The sequence below is a fragment of the Miniopterus natalensis genome, chromosome 6 (assembly GCF_054644295.1).
Source record: "Miniopterus natalensis isolate mMinNat1 chromosome 6, mMinNat1.hap1, whole genome shotgun sequence".
Classification (NCBI taxonomy): domain Eukaryota; kingdom Metazoa; phylum Chordata; class Mammalia; order Chiroptera; family Miniopteridae; genus Miniopterus; species Miniopterus natalensis.
Window position 1 is genome coordinate 9,458,446 of NC_142086.1, and position 20,580 is coordinate 9,479,025.

At 43.1% G+C, this 20,580-nt stretch overlaps 1 protein-coding gene and 1 pseudogene across 1 annotated transcript in view; one reads left to right on the forward strand and one right to left on the reverse strand.

Moving 5' to 3' along the window:
- The window catches only part of ANKUB1 (ankyrin repeat and ubiquitin domain containing 1), a 48,061-nt gene that overhangs the window by 20,931 nt on the left and 6,550 nt on the right, over nucleotides 1-20,580 (reverse strand). The window contains exon 3 of the mRNA XM_016221593.2: nucleotides 5,327-5,543. Coding sequence (XP_016077079.1) covers nucleotides 5,327-5,543 — 217 coding nt within the window. The remainder of the gene's footprint in view (nucleotides 1-5,326; nucleotides 5,544-20,580) is intronic.
- LOC107543868 (transmembrane protein 60-like) lies at nucleotides 10,087-10,971 on the forward strand (annotated as a pseudogene).

Here is a 20,580-nt window from a genome sequence, read left to right on the forward strand (position 1 = left end):
GTCTCTTCATCATCTGTAACAATGCAAAGCCCAGTTCTCCTCTTGACTCAGACAACTTTCTGTGTCTCATTTCCTGACCCCTCTTCTGTCTACCTGTCCAGACCTCAGGATGTCCTTAGCACTGGCCCTTGGCACTCAACACGTCCCGCTGTAATTACCTTCTAAGGAAAGCACCTCTTGTAGAGCTTGACCCACAGCTCCATGGGCAGGACATCAACGGTGATATCCGCTAACCCAACTATCTCTCAAGGCCTAGCTCCATGTTTGTCGTGTTTGTGCTTACAGCTTGGCCACTAACTAGCTGAGTAACTTGCAGGAAAAAATGAAACCTCTGACCTTCCTTATATCTAAAGTTTAGGACCCAAAGATAAGTTCCTTTTCCCAAGTTCACCACCGTTATCCTAGTGGCAGAACCTTGGTGCCTCCCTCTGCCAGCATGACATTCTGTCTCTTCTTCCTGAAATTCTCAGGTTGTCTCATCCATTGCTAGTGGAATTAGTTAATACTGGGGTTATCAGTAGTAAGTGCCAGTTTGCATATCACCCTGCTTCCGGTCTCTCCTGACTCCTTTCTATATTCCATGCCACTTGCTACCAGGTGTGACTTTTGCTAAAGCACACGTCTTCCAGAATGCACATGATTTCAGAGTCTCAGCACACTAAGCCTGTGCTCTGTTGCCTCACCCCTAAGACCCTCTTCAATCTGACCTCAGCTGTGTTTCCCATTGGTTTCCATGAGGCTTCACTCTTCACGACAGTCTCCTGCTTTCTGTCCCCCTGGATTAAGCCATGTCCATGAACCTCTGGCTCATGTTTTTCTCCTGGGCCAGGAGCCTGGAATGTCTCCCCTCCCCATCGCAGAAAATTCTGCCCCTTTGTGTGCTCAGGCCCCACATTCTTCCAAATGCCTTCCCTTGAGCCCCTCAGCCTACGTTGAACTGTCATATTGGATTATAACCGAGTATATATGTGCATGTCTCATTTATACCAAGTCACAGAACATGCCCAGATGCAGAGACAATTTTGTATACTTATGTATGAGCTAGTCTGTGCCATGACTAATTGAGCTACTTAAATCTTTTATTTTCAATCTGAACTCAACTGCTTCTCCTCCTTTGGAAGACAGTGAAGGTTTAACTCCAGAAAGCGCCAGGAATGACTCACTGACTAGAAAGGAAAGAACCTGGAAGAGGGGCTGATCAAGGACTCTTGTATCCACTAATTTAAAAAGGTGAGCTACTTAAAGAATGCTAGGGATGCTTTTGTCAAAGGTATGAAGCAGGCAAAAGGCTTTCTCCTTTCCCTTTGAGTCCCTTTTTCCCTCACTTTTCCTCCCATGCTTTGTGCTCTCACAGTGGCCAAAGTAGTCCACCTTGGTTATGCTCCAGCCTCTAACCTGATATCTGAAAACACTTATTCCTACAGGGTTGTTTTAAGATGCTGCTGTGTTGTTCTTGACACACCCTGAACAAGTCATTTAACCATTCAGAACCTTTTTGCTTTCTTTAAATATGTAGCAATTTGGGTTGGGCCAAGCTATTTCTAATTTCTCTTCAAGCTCTAGAATGTCACATCATGATCTGAGCAACATAGGCTGGAAGAACAGTAAAGTTTTCTCATTTACCCTTTGGTATTTCATTAAATAACTAGATCATAAGTTGCCTGGGGACAAAAACCTCTTGTGTGCCCTTACTCACATGAACGCCTCCCCCCCCCCCCCCCCCCCGCCGCCATGTTCTGGGCAGGGCCAATCCCCAGCAAGCATGCAGAGCAGGTGTGTGCTTTACAAGGGGCAGAGACACTAAACTGGCTGATCCCACATCCATGTGTGGCAGATAAAATCAGGAGAAATATCTCAGCTGCAGAGGTACCCCTAAGGAGTGAGGTGTCCCAGCCCCACACCAGGCCGCCCAACCCAGGGTCCCAGTGCCAGGAAGAAAAGTCCCCATACCTTCTGGCTGTAAAAACCAGCAGGGAGTGTGGCTGACTGAGATGGAGTCTGCGGGAGTCCCAGGCAGTTCCTCTTATGGGGCCCACATATGGACTTAATTGAACTCACTTGCTCTGTGCTCCAGCCCTGGGGCAGCAGCTGGAAAGGCACCAGGGACTTACAGAGAGGAACTGAGTTGTCTAGCATTAGGGCAAGAGCTGGGGCAGAGCAGCTTTCTCCCATACAGAAGAGCTGGCAGAGACCATTGATCCTTTTCTGAGCCCTCCCCCACAGAGCCAGCAGGTGGGCACCATATCTGAGTCTCCATCAACCTAACACTGCTTGCCCTGCTCTGGTGATTCCCTGAGACCCCCCACCCCATCCAACTTATAGGCCCACCCAAGCTGTTTCCAGTGGCTTTTCTATAAGAAAGGCCTATCTTGGTTCATGCTTCAGACTTTCCTAAAATCTCTCAAACAAGTAGTATCTGGTCTCTGTGTGCCCTGTACCTCTTGCTAGGTGGCCCCAGGCAGGGCACTAGTGGCAACTGGCCTCAGTTCCCAGCTTTGCCTCTCCTAGGCACCTCCAAGTGCAGCACAAGTAGCAGCCATCTGTAGATTGCTTTGTAGCTCATGCCAGTGGCTCTGGGCAGGACACAGGTTGTGGCTGACCTTGGCCTGCATCTCCTAGGAGATCCCAGAGCCAGTGCACCTGCTGGACAGCTTCAGACCACATCAGAGCACCACCTAATCACCTCCGCAAATGACACACTCAAGTGGCACACTCAGCAGGCACCAGAGCTCCACTCTGTGGAGTCCTGTTCTATGGAGTGGGACCCTGCACAGTTGATCCTTCACAGTGGTTACCAGCCAGTCCTTGCAGCTGATTGGCCCAGGGGTAAATCCCTCCCATTAACGTGTCAACAGCAATCAAGGCTCAACTACAACAGGAGGGTGTACACAACCCAAGGGGTGGGAGGCACACATGGAATGCCCAACTTCAGTGATTGGGAAGGCTGTGCCACCAGACTTTACAGGACACCTACTCCATAAGGCCACTGTACCAAGCCTGGGAGATGTAGCATCTCCACATAATACATAAGAAAAAACATAGGGAGGCTACCAAAATGAGGAGACAAAGAAACATGTCACAAATGAAAGAACAAAACAAAACTCCAGAAAAGGAATTAAACAAAATGAAGACAAGCAATCTACTAGATGCAGAGTTCAAAACACTGGTTATAAGTGTGCTCAATTAACTTAGGGGAAGGGTAGATGAACTTTGTGAGAACTTCAACAAAGAGATAGGAAACATAAAAACAGAGATAGAAAACATAAAAAAGAACCAGTCAGAAATGAAGAATACACTAACGGAAATGAAGGATAAATAAATCAACAGTGGAGTAGATGAAGCAGAGGATTAAATCAGAGATTTTGAAGATAAGAAAGCAGAAAATACAGAATCAGTACAGCAAAAAGAAAAAAGAATCCAAAAACAAAGAGGATAGTAAAAACCTCTGGGACAACTTCAAGTGTATTGATATTCACATCATGGGGAAACCAGAAGGAGAAGAGAGAGAGCACAAGGAATTGAAAACCTATGTGAGAAAATGATGATGGCAAACTTCCCTAACCTGGTGAAGGAAATAAATATATAAGTCCAGGAAATGCAGAGAGCCCCAAGCAAGATGAACCCAAAGAGGCCCAAATCAAGACACATCATAATGAAAATGACAAAGGTTAAAGACAGAGAGAATCTTAAAAGCAGCAAGAGAAAAACAGTTAGTTATTACAAGGGAGCAACCATAAGACTGTCAACTGATTTTCAAAAGAAACTTTATAGGCCAGAAGGGATTGGCAAGAAATGTTCAAAGTGATGGCCCTAGCCAGTTTGGCTCAGTGGCTAGAGCATCAGCCTGCAGACTGGAGGGTCCAGGGTTCAATTCTGGCCAAGGGCACTGACCTCAGTTGCAGGCTCAATCCCTGTCCTCAGTTGGGGCATGTGTGGGAGGCAACCAATCAATGTGTCTTTCTCACATCAATTTTTCTCTTTCTCTCTCTTCTCTCCCTTCCTCTCTCTTTGAAAAGCAATGGAAGAAATATCCTCAGGTGAGGATTAAAAAATAAATTAAAAGAAATTCAGTGATGAAAAGCAAGGACGTACAGCCAAGATTACTCTACCCAGCAAAGCTATTATTTAGACTCAAAGGATATTTAAAGAGCTTCGCAGACTAGAAAAAGCTAAAGGAGTTCATCACCACCAAACCAGTACTACACACAATGTTTATGAAGAAGGAAAAATAAGATAAAAATATGAATAAATATGAATAAAATGACAATAAATGCATATCTATCAACAACTAAGTCTAAAAAACAAATGAACAAGTAGAACAGAAACAGATTCATAGATACAGAGAACATTTTGATGTTGCCAGATGGGAAGGGAGGGGTTGAGGGGATGGGTGAAAAAGGTGAAGGGATTAAAAAATACAAATTGGTTGTTACACAATAGTCATGGGGATGTAAATTATAGCATAGGAAATATAGTCAATAATATTGCAGTAACTATGTATGGTGTCAGATGGGTACTAGATTTATTGGGGTGATCACTTAGTAAGTTATGTAATGTCTAATCACTGGGTTGTACACCTGAAATTAATATAATATTGTATGTCAACTGCAACTGAAAAAAAAATTTTTTTTTTTTAAAAAAAAAGAAGTTGTTTATACTGGAAAAGCATGCTCTGACCCAGGAGTGAATTTAGTTAGAAATGTAAACAGTCAACTTGGCAAAAACAGGTTTCCATTTTGTATAATAATGGACTTCAGAAAGCAAATTTCATTTACTGGTATTCGGAGTATATTAAACTGTAAATGTTGGAGGTCAAATGAGCACTATACTAAATTAAAGCAATAAGAAATAAGAAAAAACAGGGACGAACATTGATGCCAATGTTTTGTGAGCCTCAATTAAAAATAACCTAAAAGCAGCAGCAAATCATAACCAACAATATCTTGGAAGGAGATTGCATAAAGCAAGGCTCAGAACAATGTATCACATGCTACCACTTGTGCTAAAAAGAAGAAAAGAATATGTACTTGAACTTGCTGTTATATACACTGCAGACATATTTCAAAGAGAAAGCTATAAACTTGTCTGGGTCTTACCCTTCCTTCCTGAGACTATTAAGTCCCCCTGCTCTGAGTAAAGAGAACAAGGCATGGCAGGGCTACGAGACCCTCCCTGGGGCTTGGTCCACAGAACCAGACCCAGAGAGGTACAACCACGCGGCGCTTACAGAGGCTTTAGTTTAGAAACAACTGCTCCGTTGCTGAGAAGCTGGTATCAGAGAACCTAGTGCTGAGGAGTAGCTGGTGTCCAGGGTAGAGGGCAGTACCGGTGTCAGCCTGATAGTCCCTGAGGGTGTTGCAGTCGTACATCTCCAGTCCCCTCGGGGTCCGGAGACAGAAGACACTCACGGGGAAGCCGCATCTCAAAGAGATCAGCGTTCTCAGCTCGGACACTTTTTTACCAAGAAGGGAAGCGTTCTCCATTATCCACATAGTCTCTTGGGTAACAGCATTGAACACGTAGAGAGTGGGTTTGTCTTCTTCCTGAGGGGAGAGAGAAGGAGGGGACTCAGCAATGAGCACCGTCTGGAGGTGGGGACATAAGTATTTTGGAGGTGGCACTGAGGGCCTGTGCTAAGGATGAAAGCAAAGGGCAGTTAAGTCCCTGACTTCTGGTCTGGGCCTTGCTCTCCTCTCTGAGGATATTAAGGAGCCCTCCTGCTTTGAGGACAGTGAAGGAGGCTGGGCAGGGCCTCCAGATCCTTCTTACTCCTTCCTCTGCTGGCCCAGCTGCACAGTGTCGATAATTTATATCCACGCTGCACTTAAGGGGGTGTTCGTTTCAAAACAACGCCTCCATCAGGCTGCGCTTTTATTTGGAAATGCTAGGGATTCTTAACGTTCGCTTAAAAAAACTCCTTTCTGCGAGGTTATCATCTCTGGGGAGTGGAATTGAGTTCAGGCTGGGAGGGGAATTTTGCGTATCATTTTATGCTCTTCATTGTCTGTATCACTTGACCTTAAAAAATAACCATGTGCATTTATATTTATTATTTTAAAAGGAAATGTTAAATATAAGTGAAAAAGTTTCCTTTGTTCCTTTTATTGTGTAATCTGAAAAGGAAAGCAAGCGGAACTGAAATATCTGAAATAGAGTTGAGACTGAAAATTGGGGGACAGCATTAATCCTTCTGTTAGCAACGGTTAAATCAAGCCTAACCAAAACTGAAAACACAGGACATGGGGAAAATGGGAAAGTGGTGGGGAGGGAAAATTTGTTAACATTTCCACTTTTCTAACAACAAAAAACTGGCTTTACTTCCTCTTTAGCGGGTTCAGGTCAATCACGGGTTTCCTTCAGTGCCCCGTGGCTTGCGTGGCAGATGGGGGTCACACAGCTGCCGCTAGGTGCACTTGTAACCCCACCTCTTCCTCTCAGAGGGGCCTTGGGCAAAACCTAGAAGCCTCAGCTGGCCTCCAATTTCCTCCAGGCGGCTCCAGCCAGCCACAGCTGTCTTTTCCTTCCCCTGTTCCCCTCCCTCTCTCTCCCATCAAAATTCACCTCTGCTTTCTCCATGGGCCCTCCCTGCTTCTGGCTTATAATGCATTAAATTTATCCCCCACCTCCCAGATAACACATTGCCATAATATAATCAACATGCAAATCTCTTTGGCAGAGCCTTTAAGGAGTAGTTATTGATGAATGTTTAGGCTGTGATGCTTTAATCTAGGGTCCATTTTAGTGACTCAAATCACTGAGCCTCAGCCATCCAGCAAGCTGAGCTGCTCCCTGAGTCTAAAGTGCTTGGGACAATCTTTCTCAATAGCTTCTCATAAATCCACTCAATAAAAATTTAAAGGACATAAGGCTCACTCTTTCCCTTTACCATGGCTCATGCTTTCCCATGGCTATGTTAAAGCAAGTATCTGGCCAACCCAATCCATGTGATATTTATAGGCCAGAAGAAATTCCTATGAAAACTGAATAATATTATAGAGTTGTACACTTGAAACCTATATAATTTTATTAACCAATGTCACCCCAATAAATTAAAAAAGTTTAAAAAATGGAATAAAAAGACAAAAGAGAAAAATTATATTTGATATAATCACTGTTCCTTATTTCTTTATGATTACTCTGATTTCCCTTCAGCCCTGGTGTGGGTACTAATTTATGTTTAGAATTCAATGGGTAGCCCGGCCAGGCATGGCTCAGTGGCTGAGTGTCAACCTAGGATCCAGGAGATCAAGGTTCGATTCCCGGTCAGGGCACATGCCCGGGATGTGGGCTTGATCCCAATGACTCTCTCATCACTGATGTTTCTGTCTGTCTCTCCTCTCCTTTCCTCTCTCTGAAATCAATAAAGATATATTTTAAAATAAATAACTAATAAATAAATAAATAAAAGGAATTCAATGGGTAATGTATGAACAAAATAGTAAAGGCCCATGTCACTCTTAACAGCTAACAAGCTACCATATAATGTTAGAGAAATAAGTTTGAAAGGAGCTCCTAAGAATACAAATCACCATATATTTATACATATGTAAAACTAAGTATCTATAACTACGTATACAAATAGCTGTTGTGGACGAAAAGGGGCCACATGCTAACCTGACAAGCTCAGGGCAGGCCTGCGTGGCAGCCTTGCAAACTCAGCTACCTAAAGTAACCACCAAGGATGGTCTGAAATGAAAACTTTTTAACTAAAAGCAGTTTATGGTGGGTAGCGATGTCCTAGGCTGGTATCTTCCCTGACAAAGGTCAATCTTTACCTTAATTAAGCCTGTTGATGACTGCCTTTTTGCATCTAGGATAACCTATCATTGGAATGTCAAAGTAATTTTCCCCCGGACCCCTCAAAACACAGGCACCACTGCAGAGACCACAAATCCCTTCATCGTTATTGAGTTAATTGTTAACAGTTAACCATCTTGCATCCACCTAAGTAAAAGAAGTGTGTCCATCATTTCACTTTTTATCCAATCCCAGAGGTTTCACCGCTTTGCTTTCTCCCACTTCCCGAACCTATCACAATGGATTCTGTGAAACCCACTTATGTCTCCCTCTCAGATTGTAATGCATAAAACAAGGTACAAAACGGCCTTTCTCAGGAGTGTTATCTCAATCTGTTGAGGTTTTGGCTTCCGGGCAATTGTCAACAGTTTGGCTCAAATAAACTCACAAGAATTCATCACAGGTTTGAAAGATTTCTAATGCTGACACTGTGAAACAAGTAATACAAAGTAGAATTGCAAAATATTTTGGCAATCTTTAGGTGAAAATCAAAAGTGCAGCCCAGCAGGGCGTGGCTCAGAGGCTGAGCATTGACCTAGGATCCAGGAGATCAGGGTTCGATTCCCGGTCAGGGCACACGCCCGGGTTGCGGGCTCGATCCCCAGTTGAGGATGTGCATGAGGCAGCCAATCAATGACTCTCTCATCATTGATGTTTCTCTCTTCCTCTCCCTTCCTCTCTCTGAAATCAATAAAGATATATTTAAAAAAAAAAAAAAGAAAATCAAAAGTGCAAGGGAGAAAATATTAATTATTAATGAAGACAGGTTCTTAAATCTCAAGAAAATTAACACCTACAGAAATTGTTTTTCTTTTTGGGCAACCAAGAACTTCCCAGGCCCATTCAATTTATAATGTATCTGGAAAATAGTTCTCAGTGCACTTTTAACTCTCTGTATCCACCATTTTATAAACCTTGTTTTTGTGGGAAAAACCCATCGTAAGTTAAGCACACGGGTTAGAGACACTTCGTCACGGTGTTTGTATGGAGGGGGAGCGGCTGGATGCTAATTCACAGCAATTTGCTAACTTACCTTACCTACGTAAGAGAAGGAATCTATCCACCCATGTGATAGCCCTTCCCAAATATTCTGAAAGAGGGAACACTGGTAGTTATACCCAAGGACGTCAGATGCTATTAAGTAAACAATATATATACAAATCATTGTTGGACATACATAAAATTAGATTTTCCCCGTTACAAACAACCTAAGACATCACGGTAGGAGGTACGCGAAGTGTCTTACTTTTCAATAAACACAAATACATAGATCTATTCCATCGGAATAATTCCACTTTTGTCTTCAAAAACAAACGCAATTCGCTCTACCAGTCACTTGGAGAGGAGAACGGAGATCTTGTTCTTGATTATCACTTAACCGGTTCTGGACTTAATGGGGGAAAAGTGCGGAATAGGCCAAGGATCCAAATGGGCGGATTCCCCGACCTTCGCTCCCCTCTCCGTTCCTGGCCAGCGGTGCTACCAGTTCAGTCCCACATCCCACTGGCAGCCTCCGGCCAGGAGAGCAGGCCAGCCCAGAAAATGCCTCCCGGAGCCCAAGCATCTGCTCTGCATACTGCGCTATAAAGCATTCACTAGCTAAGTAAGCGAGGTATATTTCCCATTTTTGACTCTGCATAACAGCCTCTCTAAACTATTTAAATGAAAATGCCCTCAGCTCAGAGAGTACTACCTGTAATGACAAGAAAAGGCCTTCTTTCCTTTGCTGTGGCTTTCCACAGTTTAGGAGAAGCACCTGGTAATTAAGCCCCAACATTGTTGGCTCCTCTGATTCAAACAGCCCCTCTGTTCAAACTGCCGGACAAGGTAAGCTACCCTCAAGGCTACATTCCTGCATCCCCTTCTCCTTGCTGTTTGCCCAGCTCAGGGATAATTCGCACCAAGGAGTCTCTAGTTAGTAGAAAGTTCCCTTCCTGCTTTCCCTTCAAACCAGCCTCTTTTGGACTCTTCATAACTTTTGCTCGAAGCATGTTTTACAGGCCTGGGAAAAATACTGATAAGACCCCTCCCTAGGACATCTGCTGGACTGTCTCCTGGAAAGCAAACAAACTGTAACTTTTCAAGACAACCTCCCTGCTATCTGCTCAACTTCAAGACAAGCCCCCTTTCCCTGTTGCCTAACAACAGCGCCCTCTTAAAAAAGCAAGCTGCCCTTTGTTTCTTGGCCTTGTATTGATTAGCATGCATCAGCCCTTTCCCCTTCACAGGGAAAGTAAAATAAACTCCCTCTTTACATCTATCTTTTCTCTCAGTTGTGAAATCTTTCACAGCCCCATGTCACCAGCCAAAACCCTAACACTACCCACCTGGCTTTTCACACTACTTTTTTTGATCATGTTGGTGTTGAAACTGGATAAGACGGCACCTTGTAGCTGGTTCCTTGGATCTATTCCGATCTGGATATTTGATACTATTCTGGCCATACTCATTGTGGAAATGGCTGGGTGATGTAAGTCTGGCTCTGACCCTAAGCATGGATCACACAATATTAAAAAACACACAGCTGGTACAGCATTGCAATGTTACTTAGATGCGCCTTCTGCCTTGCTCGCGCTAAACTGGAAGGGTCTACTGCCGCGAATCTGTCCTACGGCTTCATTCCTTTGTGGGCCTTGCTGGCTGGGACTTCAACAGAGCTCGGCTATCATGTCTTTTTTGTGACGACTGACTTCTAAGGGCATCACTTTATTATATTGCTGCTCCACAAGTTGTCATTGAAGGGTTCTGAATCTTTGCAAGCTTGAAGAAACCAGAATACTGGGAAAATTACCAAATGCAGTTTTCTACTGCTTCCGCAAAATAGTCTTGGTGAGCCACGGACTTCCAGGCAACCCAAAGCTTCATTAGTCAGTGTTTGAGTTGTTAATATCCTTTTTTCCCTATTTAAATAAAGTTTGTTTTGGATCTTAAAAACAAAACAAAACAAAAACAGATGCAATTCGCTGTACAGACATATATGGGCATTAACAATAAAGTAGGAAAAGGTAAAGAGAAACAGAAAGAAGACAGTTAATGCAAGTTTTGAGCACTGCTGTATTTTTTTTCACAAGTTCTGCTTTTTTATATTTTGCTATTTTGGAATTGCAGCACCAAATAAGCAGGAACTTTCCCCAACTATTTCAGAGTAGACCAAAAGAGGAAATAATGCTTGTTTTTGTTGAACGAATTCAAGTTGAGATGTCTTCATAAACATCTAAACCTCAGAGACTTCCCTTTTTGTATGACAGTCATCCTGGAGAGCTTACTCTTGAAGTCTAGACACTGAATTGGAACACCTTTCTTCACCAAATTCTTTACGTACTGTTTTTTTGTGTCTTATCTTAGAAGAGAGAGACATTTCTTTGAAACATATTTTCACTTACAAATTATACATTTTTAAGAAGCATGTTTATACATGTTTTGTGTATAAAATATATTTAAAATCTAAATTCACATATTATGTATCTTCTGGATTTTGGTGTTTAATGATGCCTTTCAAAAGCTAAAATGTACATTATTTTTAATCAATTTTAGACCAACTAATACAGTTCCAACTTCTTCAACTTGTCTGATTGACATCTACTCAATGGTACTATAATTAATCCAATTATCTTACTATAAAACAACATTCCAAAGGTGCCAGAAGGTTAGCCAAGTTTGAACCCAGCCCTGGCTCCTGTGGGTTGATGGAAGTGTGTTGATAGAAGAAGGCAGAGGAAGTAGAGGCATGTCAGGGAGACTGAGCTCAGCTCCCACTTTCGAAGGCGCAACCTGCCAGATAGCTGTTTCTCAGCCCACGGTGCTCCCGACAGGCTTACCCACCCAGCCCCACTTAGAATTAGGAGCCAATAAGGCCAAGACGCCGCAGAAGGGGAATCCAGCCTCTGGGCGGAGCTGAGGCATCGCAGGCCTGGCGGCAGGACTGGCAGCCGTGTCCAGTGCCCGCTCCGAGGGCTCAGGGGTGGCTGCGGGGTGGCCTTTCTGGACTGGGTCTGGGCATGACTTAGAAATTGTTTCTGGCTGCGTAATCTCTGAGCCCAGGTCCTCCAGTCTTCCTGCCTGACTGTGAACTAGCCAATAGCCTTTCAATATATTTGTCTGCTGCTGAAATTGCCCAGGCTTCATTTGTGCTGCCTGTAGCTAAGAACCCTGACGCCGGATAGGGAAGGGGCAAGGATACCGGGCCACCTTGCCTTGAGGGCAGAGGAGGAGAGATGCCAGAGGACGGGAGGGAATCCAAACCCTGAAAGGCATCTTAATGCCTGCTTCTGGTAACAGTCACATCCCTTCTTGTTAGTTTTCGTACTTTACTTCTCAAGGTCTTTATCAACTCATTTATTCAACACATATTTATGAAGAGCCTACTGTGTGCCAGGTGCTATTCCAGGTTCTGGGTGACAGCAGTGAACAAAATGAAGCAATAGTTTCTGCAATAACACCAGTTAGAATGAAGGAGGCAAATTTTGGAATTGCAGCACCAAATAAGCAGGAACTTTCCCTGCTGGACAGTGACCTGGGCCTGGCAGTGCCTCAGGCCACAGCCTACGAGGACCCAGCGGCTGCAGCATCCACAGTGAGTGGCAGGACTGACTCCTGCGTCAACAGAACTTGGAGATATTTGCCATAGCAAACAGTTCTTACGGCTTCTTAGGAGTTTTTCCAAAGAAGGAAAAATGGATGCAACGCTCTTTCCCCACTGTTCTTATGTCACCCCACCTCCTTTCCCTTTTTCAAATGTGTCTACGTTACCCTTAAAGCAGAAGGTGTGATATGCGGGAAAACTGGAAAATGTACTGGCTGTTTCAAAATGTATTTGGAGTACATCACCTCGTAATTTATCTAATGTCTTTCCTTTTTTTCACACAAGCAAGAACCTTATAATTCACATAAAAATATAAACACAATAAAAAACCCAAATATTTTGTAGTTATTTCATATCTACTTGCACCTTTTCAAAAAGAAAATTGCTTACTTTAAGTTTTTAAACTTTGCCAAAGTGTTTGGTTCCCATCTTGGTATTTCTAAGTGGTACCAAAATAAATGAAGAGACTCTAGCTTTCCTAGATTCTCAGAAGGTATTGTATGAAGTAACGTAAGAAGAGTACTACTTGCCCTGGCTGGTGTGGCTCAGTTGGAAGGAGCATTGTCCCAGACACCACAAGGTGGCAGTTTCAAGCCCCAGTCAGGGCACATTCAGGAGGCAACCAACCAATGTTTCTTTCTCACATTGATGTTTCTTTCTCTCCTTCCCTCCATCCCTTCCTTTCCCTAAAAATCAATTAAATTTTTTTTTTTAAAAAAAGAATGGTACTACTTAAATTTGTATGCATCTAATTATGCAAAACAGTAACATGACTTAGAACGCAGCCTTTGGTTTCGTAAGCTAGTTCAAATTGCGCAGAGCTGGTGTGACTGCATTCTTTGGGGAGTGGGGTATATTCATGAAGCATTTTTGTTGTGAGCCGTTCTGAACTGTCGTCATACATCCACAGGAAATAGGAAGAGTTTTAGAATAGCCTTCCTTTATCATCTGATCCAAGCAGAAACTAAGGTAGGATAGAAACCAATATTTATGGCTTCGGCAGGCAATTCTCCTTCAGATTCAAGATAATATTTTCTTTCTCAAACCCAGTGATAAGAAATTCTCTAAATGTGATTCTTCCGAAGAAGGTGAAGATTAAGATCAGCAAGATTTCCATGGAGCTTGAGAGTTTTTAATTAAAGCCTACATGGAGCTGAGTCCTGTGAGTTATGTGCTGCCTCTCTTAAATAAATCCTTTGACTCACACTCCATTTTTTTCCATTAGCAGTTTAAACTCCAGGGGAGGTTAGAGTTCAGTGCAAAGGCAGCTTGCATCGCTGTGATAGATGAAGCTTTTTTTGGAGAATAAAATATTTTTATAAGTAAAACTATGAAGGTAGGCTGCCTCTGGGGAGGGAAACTGGGGGCCAGAGGTAGGAGGTAGATTTTTTATTGTATATCCTTTTGTGTTTGTTTAAATTGAGCACCGTGTGAATGTGCTACCTAGTCAAAAACAAGTGAAATTTTAAAAGTTTTAAATAAGAAAAACCAAGCTGTGCTTGGTTAAAGAATGGTATCCTATTTATAGTCTTAACACATTTTATCTGTATCTGCGAATAGCCATAGTTCAATCAAATCCCTCCAGCTCGCTCAGATATTAATGATGAACTTACACCACTACCTCCAACTAAGCAAACAACTGAAACATCTTGAACGTCATTACTGGCATTGGAAAATTCCAGGAAAATTTAGAGTTATCCTACATAGTCCCAAAACCACAGTATTTAACTAATTTAAAGACATAAAGCAAAGATATTTAAGAAATTATATGGGGGAGGGGGGTTGAAGATGGTGGTGGAGTAGGTGGATCTTTCTCGCACTCCCTCCCAGAACCAAACTGGAAATAAAACTAAATTGGGAGACGTTCACCCTGAATTACCAGCTGAAGACTAGCCGAGGAGAAGACTATAGGAAGGGCAGAGGGGCTGGCCCAGCCTCCATGGGGGGCAGGGAGAGAGTGCAGAGGGAGCTCTCAGAAGCAAGGGGGTTTGCCCTGGGAGGAGTTAGGCCCAGGCCCCAGGCTGGGGACAGCTGGGAGCAGCAGAGCTGGGGACAGCAGCCCATGTGACATCCAGTCATGAAAGGCAGTGGGACTTCTATCTCCAGAGAGAGAAGGAGCCTGTCAGACATAAAGCCATTTAAAAAAAATCAGAGCACAGGATTTTCATTTGCAGTTACTCAAATGAGGCTTTGGTAGAAGGAGGGCAGTGCGGACTGGAGTCGCCTGAAGGGCTGGGAACCACTGGGGGGGAGACGTGGAAGAGCGGTGGCCAGGAGACCTGCGCCTGGTCATCCACCCCCAACCTCAGCAGCCGCAGCAGCAACAGCCTGGGGAAGGCAGACACCCCGGCCTTGGGGATACCCCTCTCCCCTCCCAGCATCTTGGGCCCTACTGAGGAGGCAGCAGCAAAGGCCAAGTACATGGGTCTGGACAGTCTCAGGGGGTGTCAGTGGGGACATTCCCCCCACTGTCCTGGGAACCTCCTGGCTCTCCACAGTCACAGAAGAGCTGACAGAAACACCCAGCTGCCAGCAGACCCCACTGGACTGCATACGAGGGACTCCGCCCTGCTGAGGTCAGAGAAATAATCTGGGACAGATTCAGACGTGTGGCTCTGGGATGGGAGAACACCCCCACCATCATCCCTGAAATCCGACCCCCCCCATGGCAGAACCCGAGGTCTCATCCTCCAGATTCAGCCCAAAGCCCTTTCAGTAACTAAGTCTGACAGCTGGCAGGCAGGCACAAGTGGGTGGAGGTGGACCCTTAGGTCCTTGGGACATTTGCTCACCTGCCCCTGGGTCCCATGTGGCTGCCAAGCCAGCCCTAGAGCACAGCTTGGCCTCTCCCGCATACAGCCAAGCCCTGTGGAGGCAGCCACAAACTGTAGCTCACTCGAAGCTTCAAATAGGTTTCCGAGAGCCAAATGTGGACAGCTTCGGACAGTGGCCAGCCCCAAAGTTCCTCCCAGAGGCCCCGAGGCGGCAGACAGGACCCTCAGCCTCAGCGACATAGAGCAGGATCCGAAGGGAGCTGCGGCAGGCACTCCAGTCTGCCCAGGCCAAGGCCGCTTCTCTTTTTTTGGCATTATTTTTTATTTTACCTTTTTAATTGCTTTGTTATTATTTTTGTCTCTCTTTTTCTTGCATGTCTCTTCTTTCTCTTTTCACCTTTTCTTGAATTCTTTCTTTCTTTTCTTTTTTCCTTTTCATAATTTTCCTTCCTCTTTTCTTTTATGCTGTTTTCCTTTTCCTATTCTTTATTCTTATTTTTTCTCTACCTTCTTTCTTTCCATATTCTTTTTTCTCCCCCTTTCTTTCTCCCCATATTCTTTTCTTTAATTACTCATGCTCTCTTTGCTCTTGTGGTTGCTGTTGTTGTTGGGGACTTAGTATGCTTTTGTCTGTTCCTTGTTTTGTTGTGTTGTGTTGTGTTGTGTTGTGTTCTGTCAGCACCTGCACAACAGCTTGCACGATGTGGTCGAGGTTGATCCTCACAGACAGCCAGCCCGAGGGGAGATCCCACCCACGAACAGAACAGCAACACTCAAGACACAATTGCAACAAAAGAGCCAAAACAGCCCACACAAGGGACATTCCTAGAGCACCCAGCTCAGGAGATCAAAGAGACTGCACCCACCCCTGGGTCCCACAGGACACTTACTACATAAAGCCACCCCACAAAGACTGGGAGGCACAGCAGTTCTATCTAATACATAGAAGCAAACCAAAAGAGACAGCTAAAATGGGGAGACAAAGAAACAACCCCCAAATGAAAGAAAAGGAAGAATCTCCAGAAAAAGAGCTAAATGAGATAGAGACAAGCAATTTATCAGACATAGAGTTCAAAGTAATGGTTATAAGGATGCTTGAGGAACTTAGTGAGAACTACAAGAAACTTAGTGTGAACTACAACAGCATGAAAAAGGAACAGAAACCGTGAGCAAGAGCCAGTCGGAAATTAAGAATACCATATCTGACATAAAAAATACACCAGAAGGAATTAAAAACAGATTGAAGCAGAGGATCAAATCAGTGCTTTGGAAGGCAAGGTATAAAAAGCACCCAATTAGAGCTGCAAAAAAGAAAAATGATTAAAAAGCAGGAGGATAGTTACATGAAATTTAACATCAGCTTCATATGGGTACCAGAAGAAGAAAAAAGTGATCAAGGAATTGAGAACCTGTTTAAAGAAATAATGACAGAAAACATACCTAACCTGGTATACCAGAAAGTCACACAACTTCAGGAAGCACAGAGAATCCCAATCAAGATGAACCCACAGAGAGCCACACCAAGACACATCATAATTTTTTTTTCAGTCCTCACCTGAGGACATTCTTCCCATTGCTTTTCAGAGAGAGTGGAAGGAGAGAGAGAAAAGAGAGAGAGGGAGGGAGAGAAAGATCGATGTGAAAGAGACACATCGATTGGTTGCCCCTTGCCCAAGCACTGACCGGAGCTGGGGATCAATCCTGCAACTGAGGTACGTGCCCTTGGCCAGACTCAAACTCATCAGTCTGCCAGCCAGTGCTCTAACCACTGAGCCAAACCAGCTAGGGCAAGACACGTTATAATTAAAATGATAAACATTAAAGACAAAGAAAGAATCTTAAAAGCAGCAAGAGACAGACAGAAGGTTACCTATGAGGGAGCTCCCATTAGACTGTCAGCTGATTTCTCAGTGGAAACACTTCAGGCCAGGAGTATTCAAAGTCATGAAAAGCAAGCACCTGAACCCAAGACTACTCTATCCAGCAAGGCAAAATAAAGAGCCCCCCCAGACAAAAAAGGCCAAAGAAGTACATTACCACCAAACCAGCATTGCAGGAAATGTTATAGGGATGGCTATAAGAAGAAGAAATCATGAGACAGAGGAACATAGGTATTAAAAAAATGGCAATAAATAAGTACCTTTCATAATAACTTTAAATATAAATGGATTAAGTGCTCTAATCAAAGACAGGGTAGCTGAATAGATAGTTAAACATGAACCATATATATGCTGTCTATAAGAGACCCACCTCAGAAGAAAAGAGTCACACAGACTAAAAGTGAAGGAATGGGAAAAAAATATTCTATGCAAATGGAAAAAAAAAAAAAAAAAGCTAGGGTAGCAATACTCATATCTGACAAAATAGACTTCAAAACAAAGGCTATAAAAGAGACAAAGAAGATCACTACATAATACTTAAGGGATTGATCCAACAGGAAAATATAAGTGTTGTAAACATATATGCACCCAATATAGGAGCATCTAAATATATAAAAAACTCGTGGTGGACTTTAAGGGAGAGATCGGCAGCAATACAGTCACAGTATGGGACTTTAACACCACACTGTCATCACTGTATAGATCTTCCAGACAAAATATAAAGAAGGAAACAATGGCCTTAAACTGGATCAGGTGGATTTAATTGATATTTACAAAACATTTCATCCCAAAGCCATAGGATATACATTCTTCTCAAGTGCATATGGAACAATCAGAGATAGACCACATGTTAGGACACAAAACAAGTCCCTACAAGTTTAAGAAGATTGAAGTCATATCAAGCATCTTCATGGATCACAATGGTATGAAATTAGAAATCAACTACAGTAAAAACACTCAAAAACATTCAAACACATGGAGGGTAAATAGCATGTTATTAAACAATGAATGGGTTACCAACGAGATAAGGAAGAAATAAAAAATTTTCTGGAAACAAATGAAAATGAATACACAACAACCCCAAATCTATGGGACACAGTGAAAGCAGTGCTGAGAGGGAAGTTCATAGCATGACAGGCCTACTTGAAAAAACAAGAAAAAGCTTTAGTAAACTATCTAACCCTATGATTTAAAGACTTAGAAAGAGAACAACAAGAAAAGCCCAGAGTAAGTAGAAGGAAGGAAATAATAAAGATCAGAGCAGAAATAAATAACATAGAGACTAAAAAACAATACAAAAGATCAATGGAACCAAGAGCTGGTTCTTGGAAAAGATAAACAAGATTGATGAACCTTTAGCCAGACTCACCGAGAAACAAAGAGAGAAGACACAAATAAGTAAAATCAGAAACAAAAGAGGTGGAGTAACAACCGACACCACAGAAATACAATGGATTGTAAGAAAATACTATGAACAACTATATGCAAACAAGCTGGACAACTTAGACGAAGTGGACACATTCCCAGAAACATACACTCTTCAAGAACTGAATCAGGAAGAATCAGAAAACCTGAATAGGGCCAATAACAACTGATGAAATTGAAGAAGTAATCAAAAACTCCCACCAAACAAAAGTCCTGGACTGGATGGCTTCACAGGCAAGTTTTACCAAACATTTAAAGAAGAACTAACACCTATTCTCCTCAAACTATTCCAAAGTTTCAAGAGGAAGGAAGGCTTCCAAACTCTTTTTATGAGACCAGCATTATCCTAATTCCAAAACCAGATAAAGACACTACAAAGAAAGAGAATTACAGGCCAATATCCCCGATGAACATAAATGTTGAAATCCTCCACAAAATATTAACAAATTGGATCCAACAATACATTAAAAAGATCACACACCATGACCAAGTGGGATTTATTCCAGGGTTTCAAGGCTGGCACAATATTCACAAATCAATAAATGTGATACATCACACAAACAAAATGAAGGATAAAAATTTCATGATCATACCAATATATGCAGAAAAAGCATTTGACAAAATCCAGCACCCATATTTTTAAAAATATGTTTTATTTTTAGAGAGAGAGGGAGGGAACGGGCGAGAGAGAGAGAAAAACATGAATGAAAGAAACATCACATCGATAGATTGCCTTCTACATGCCCCCTACTGGGGAATGAGCCTACAACCCAGGCATATGTCCTGACCAGGAATTGAACCAGCTGCCTCTTGGTGCATGGGACCACGCTCAACCCACTGAGTCACACCGGCTGGGCCAGCACCCATTTTTGATAAAAACTCTCAGCAAGTGGAAATAGAGGGATCATACCTCAACATAATAAAGGCCATATATGAAAAACCTATAGCCAACATCATACTCAATGGGCAAAAACTAAATTAAGATCAGGAACAAGACTGGGATGTCTGCATTCACCACTCTTATTCAACATAGTACTGGAAGTCCTAGCCACAGCCATCAGACAAAAAGAAGAAAAAAAAAGGCATCCAAATTGGAAAGGAGGAAGTAAAACTGTCATTATTCACAGATGATAGGATATCATACATAGAAAACCCTAAGGACTCCACCAAAAAACTGCTCCATTTAATAAATGAATTCAGCAAAGTAGCAAGATACAAAATTAACATCCAGAAATGGATGAGATTTTTAATATACCAATAATGAACTCTCAGAAAGAGAAACTAAGAACACAATCCCATTTACCATTGTACCAAAAATAATAATCATAATCATAATAAGATACCTGGGAATAAACTTAACCAAGGAGGCAAAAGACCTGTACTCAGAAAACTATAGGACATTGAAAAAGGTACTAGAGGGTGATACAAACAAGTGGAAGGGGCGGAGGATTGAGTGGAAGCTACACTGACACTCCCAGGACCAAACTGGAATTACAACTAAAATATGGAAGACCATCCTGAATAATCAACTGCAACCAAGGACAAAAACGTGGAGACCACATAGAGGAAGTGCAGAGGCATGGTAGGAAGTGCAGAGGCATGAGAGGGCTGGCTGGGCTGCCACAAGCAGCAGCTTAAGGTCTGGAGGGATATCTCAGCTGTTTGGGGTTCCCACTGAGAACTCTGGGGTCTAAACCCCAAGCTATGTTCCCCAACTCAGGGCACAAGAACTGAGAAAGGTGCCCACAAAATATCTGACTTGAAAAGCAGCAGGGCTTCTGTCTGCCAGCAAAAGATGGCTGGAAATGCAGGCATCCTCTTAAAGGGCCAATGCACAAAGTGTCATGTGGAGCTGCTCACCTGGGCACTGGTGGAGAAAAGGCAGAGTGGACTAGAGCAGTGTGAGGAGAACCAGGGGGGCTGACTAGCAGAACAGATATCAGAGGGCACCCATCTGGACCCCAGTACTCAGTCATTCCCCCATACTGCAGAGGACATCTTTCTCAGGCACACATTTACCTTCCAAGCCACTTTTGCCTGGGGGGAGAGCAATTGCCCCGAAGTGTTGGAAAACCTTTGGCCCCACTCTGTGGAGTTTCTACAGCCTGAGGTTCATTAAGAG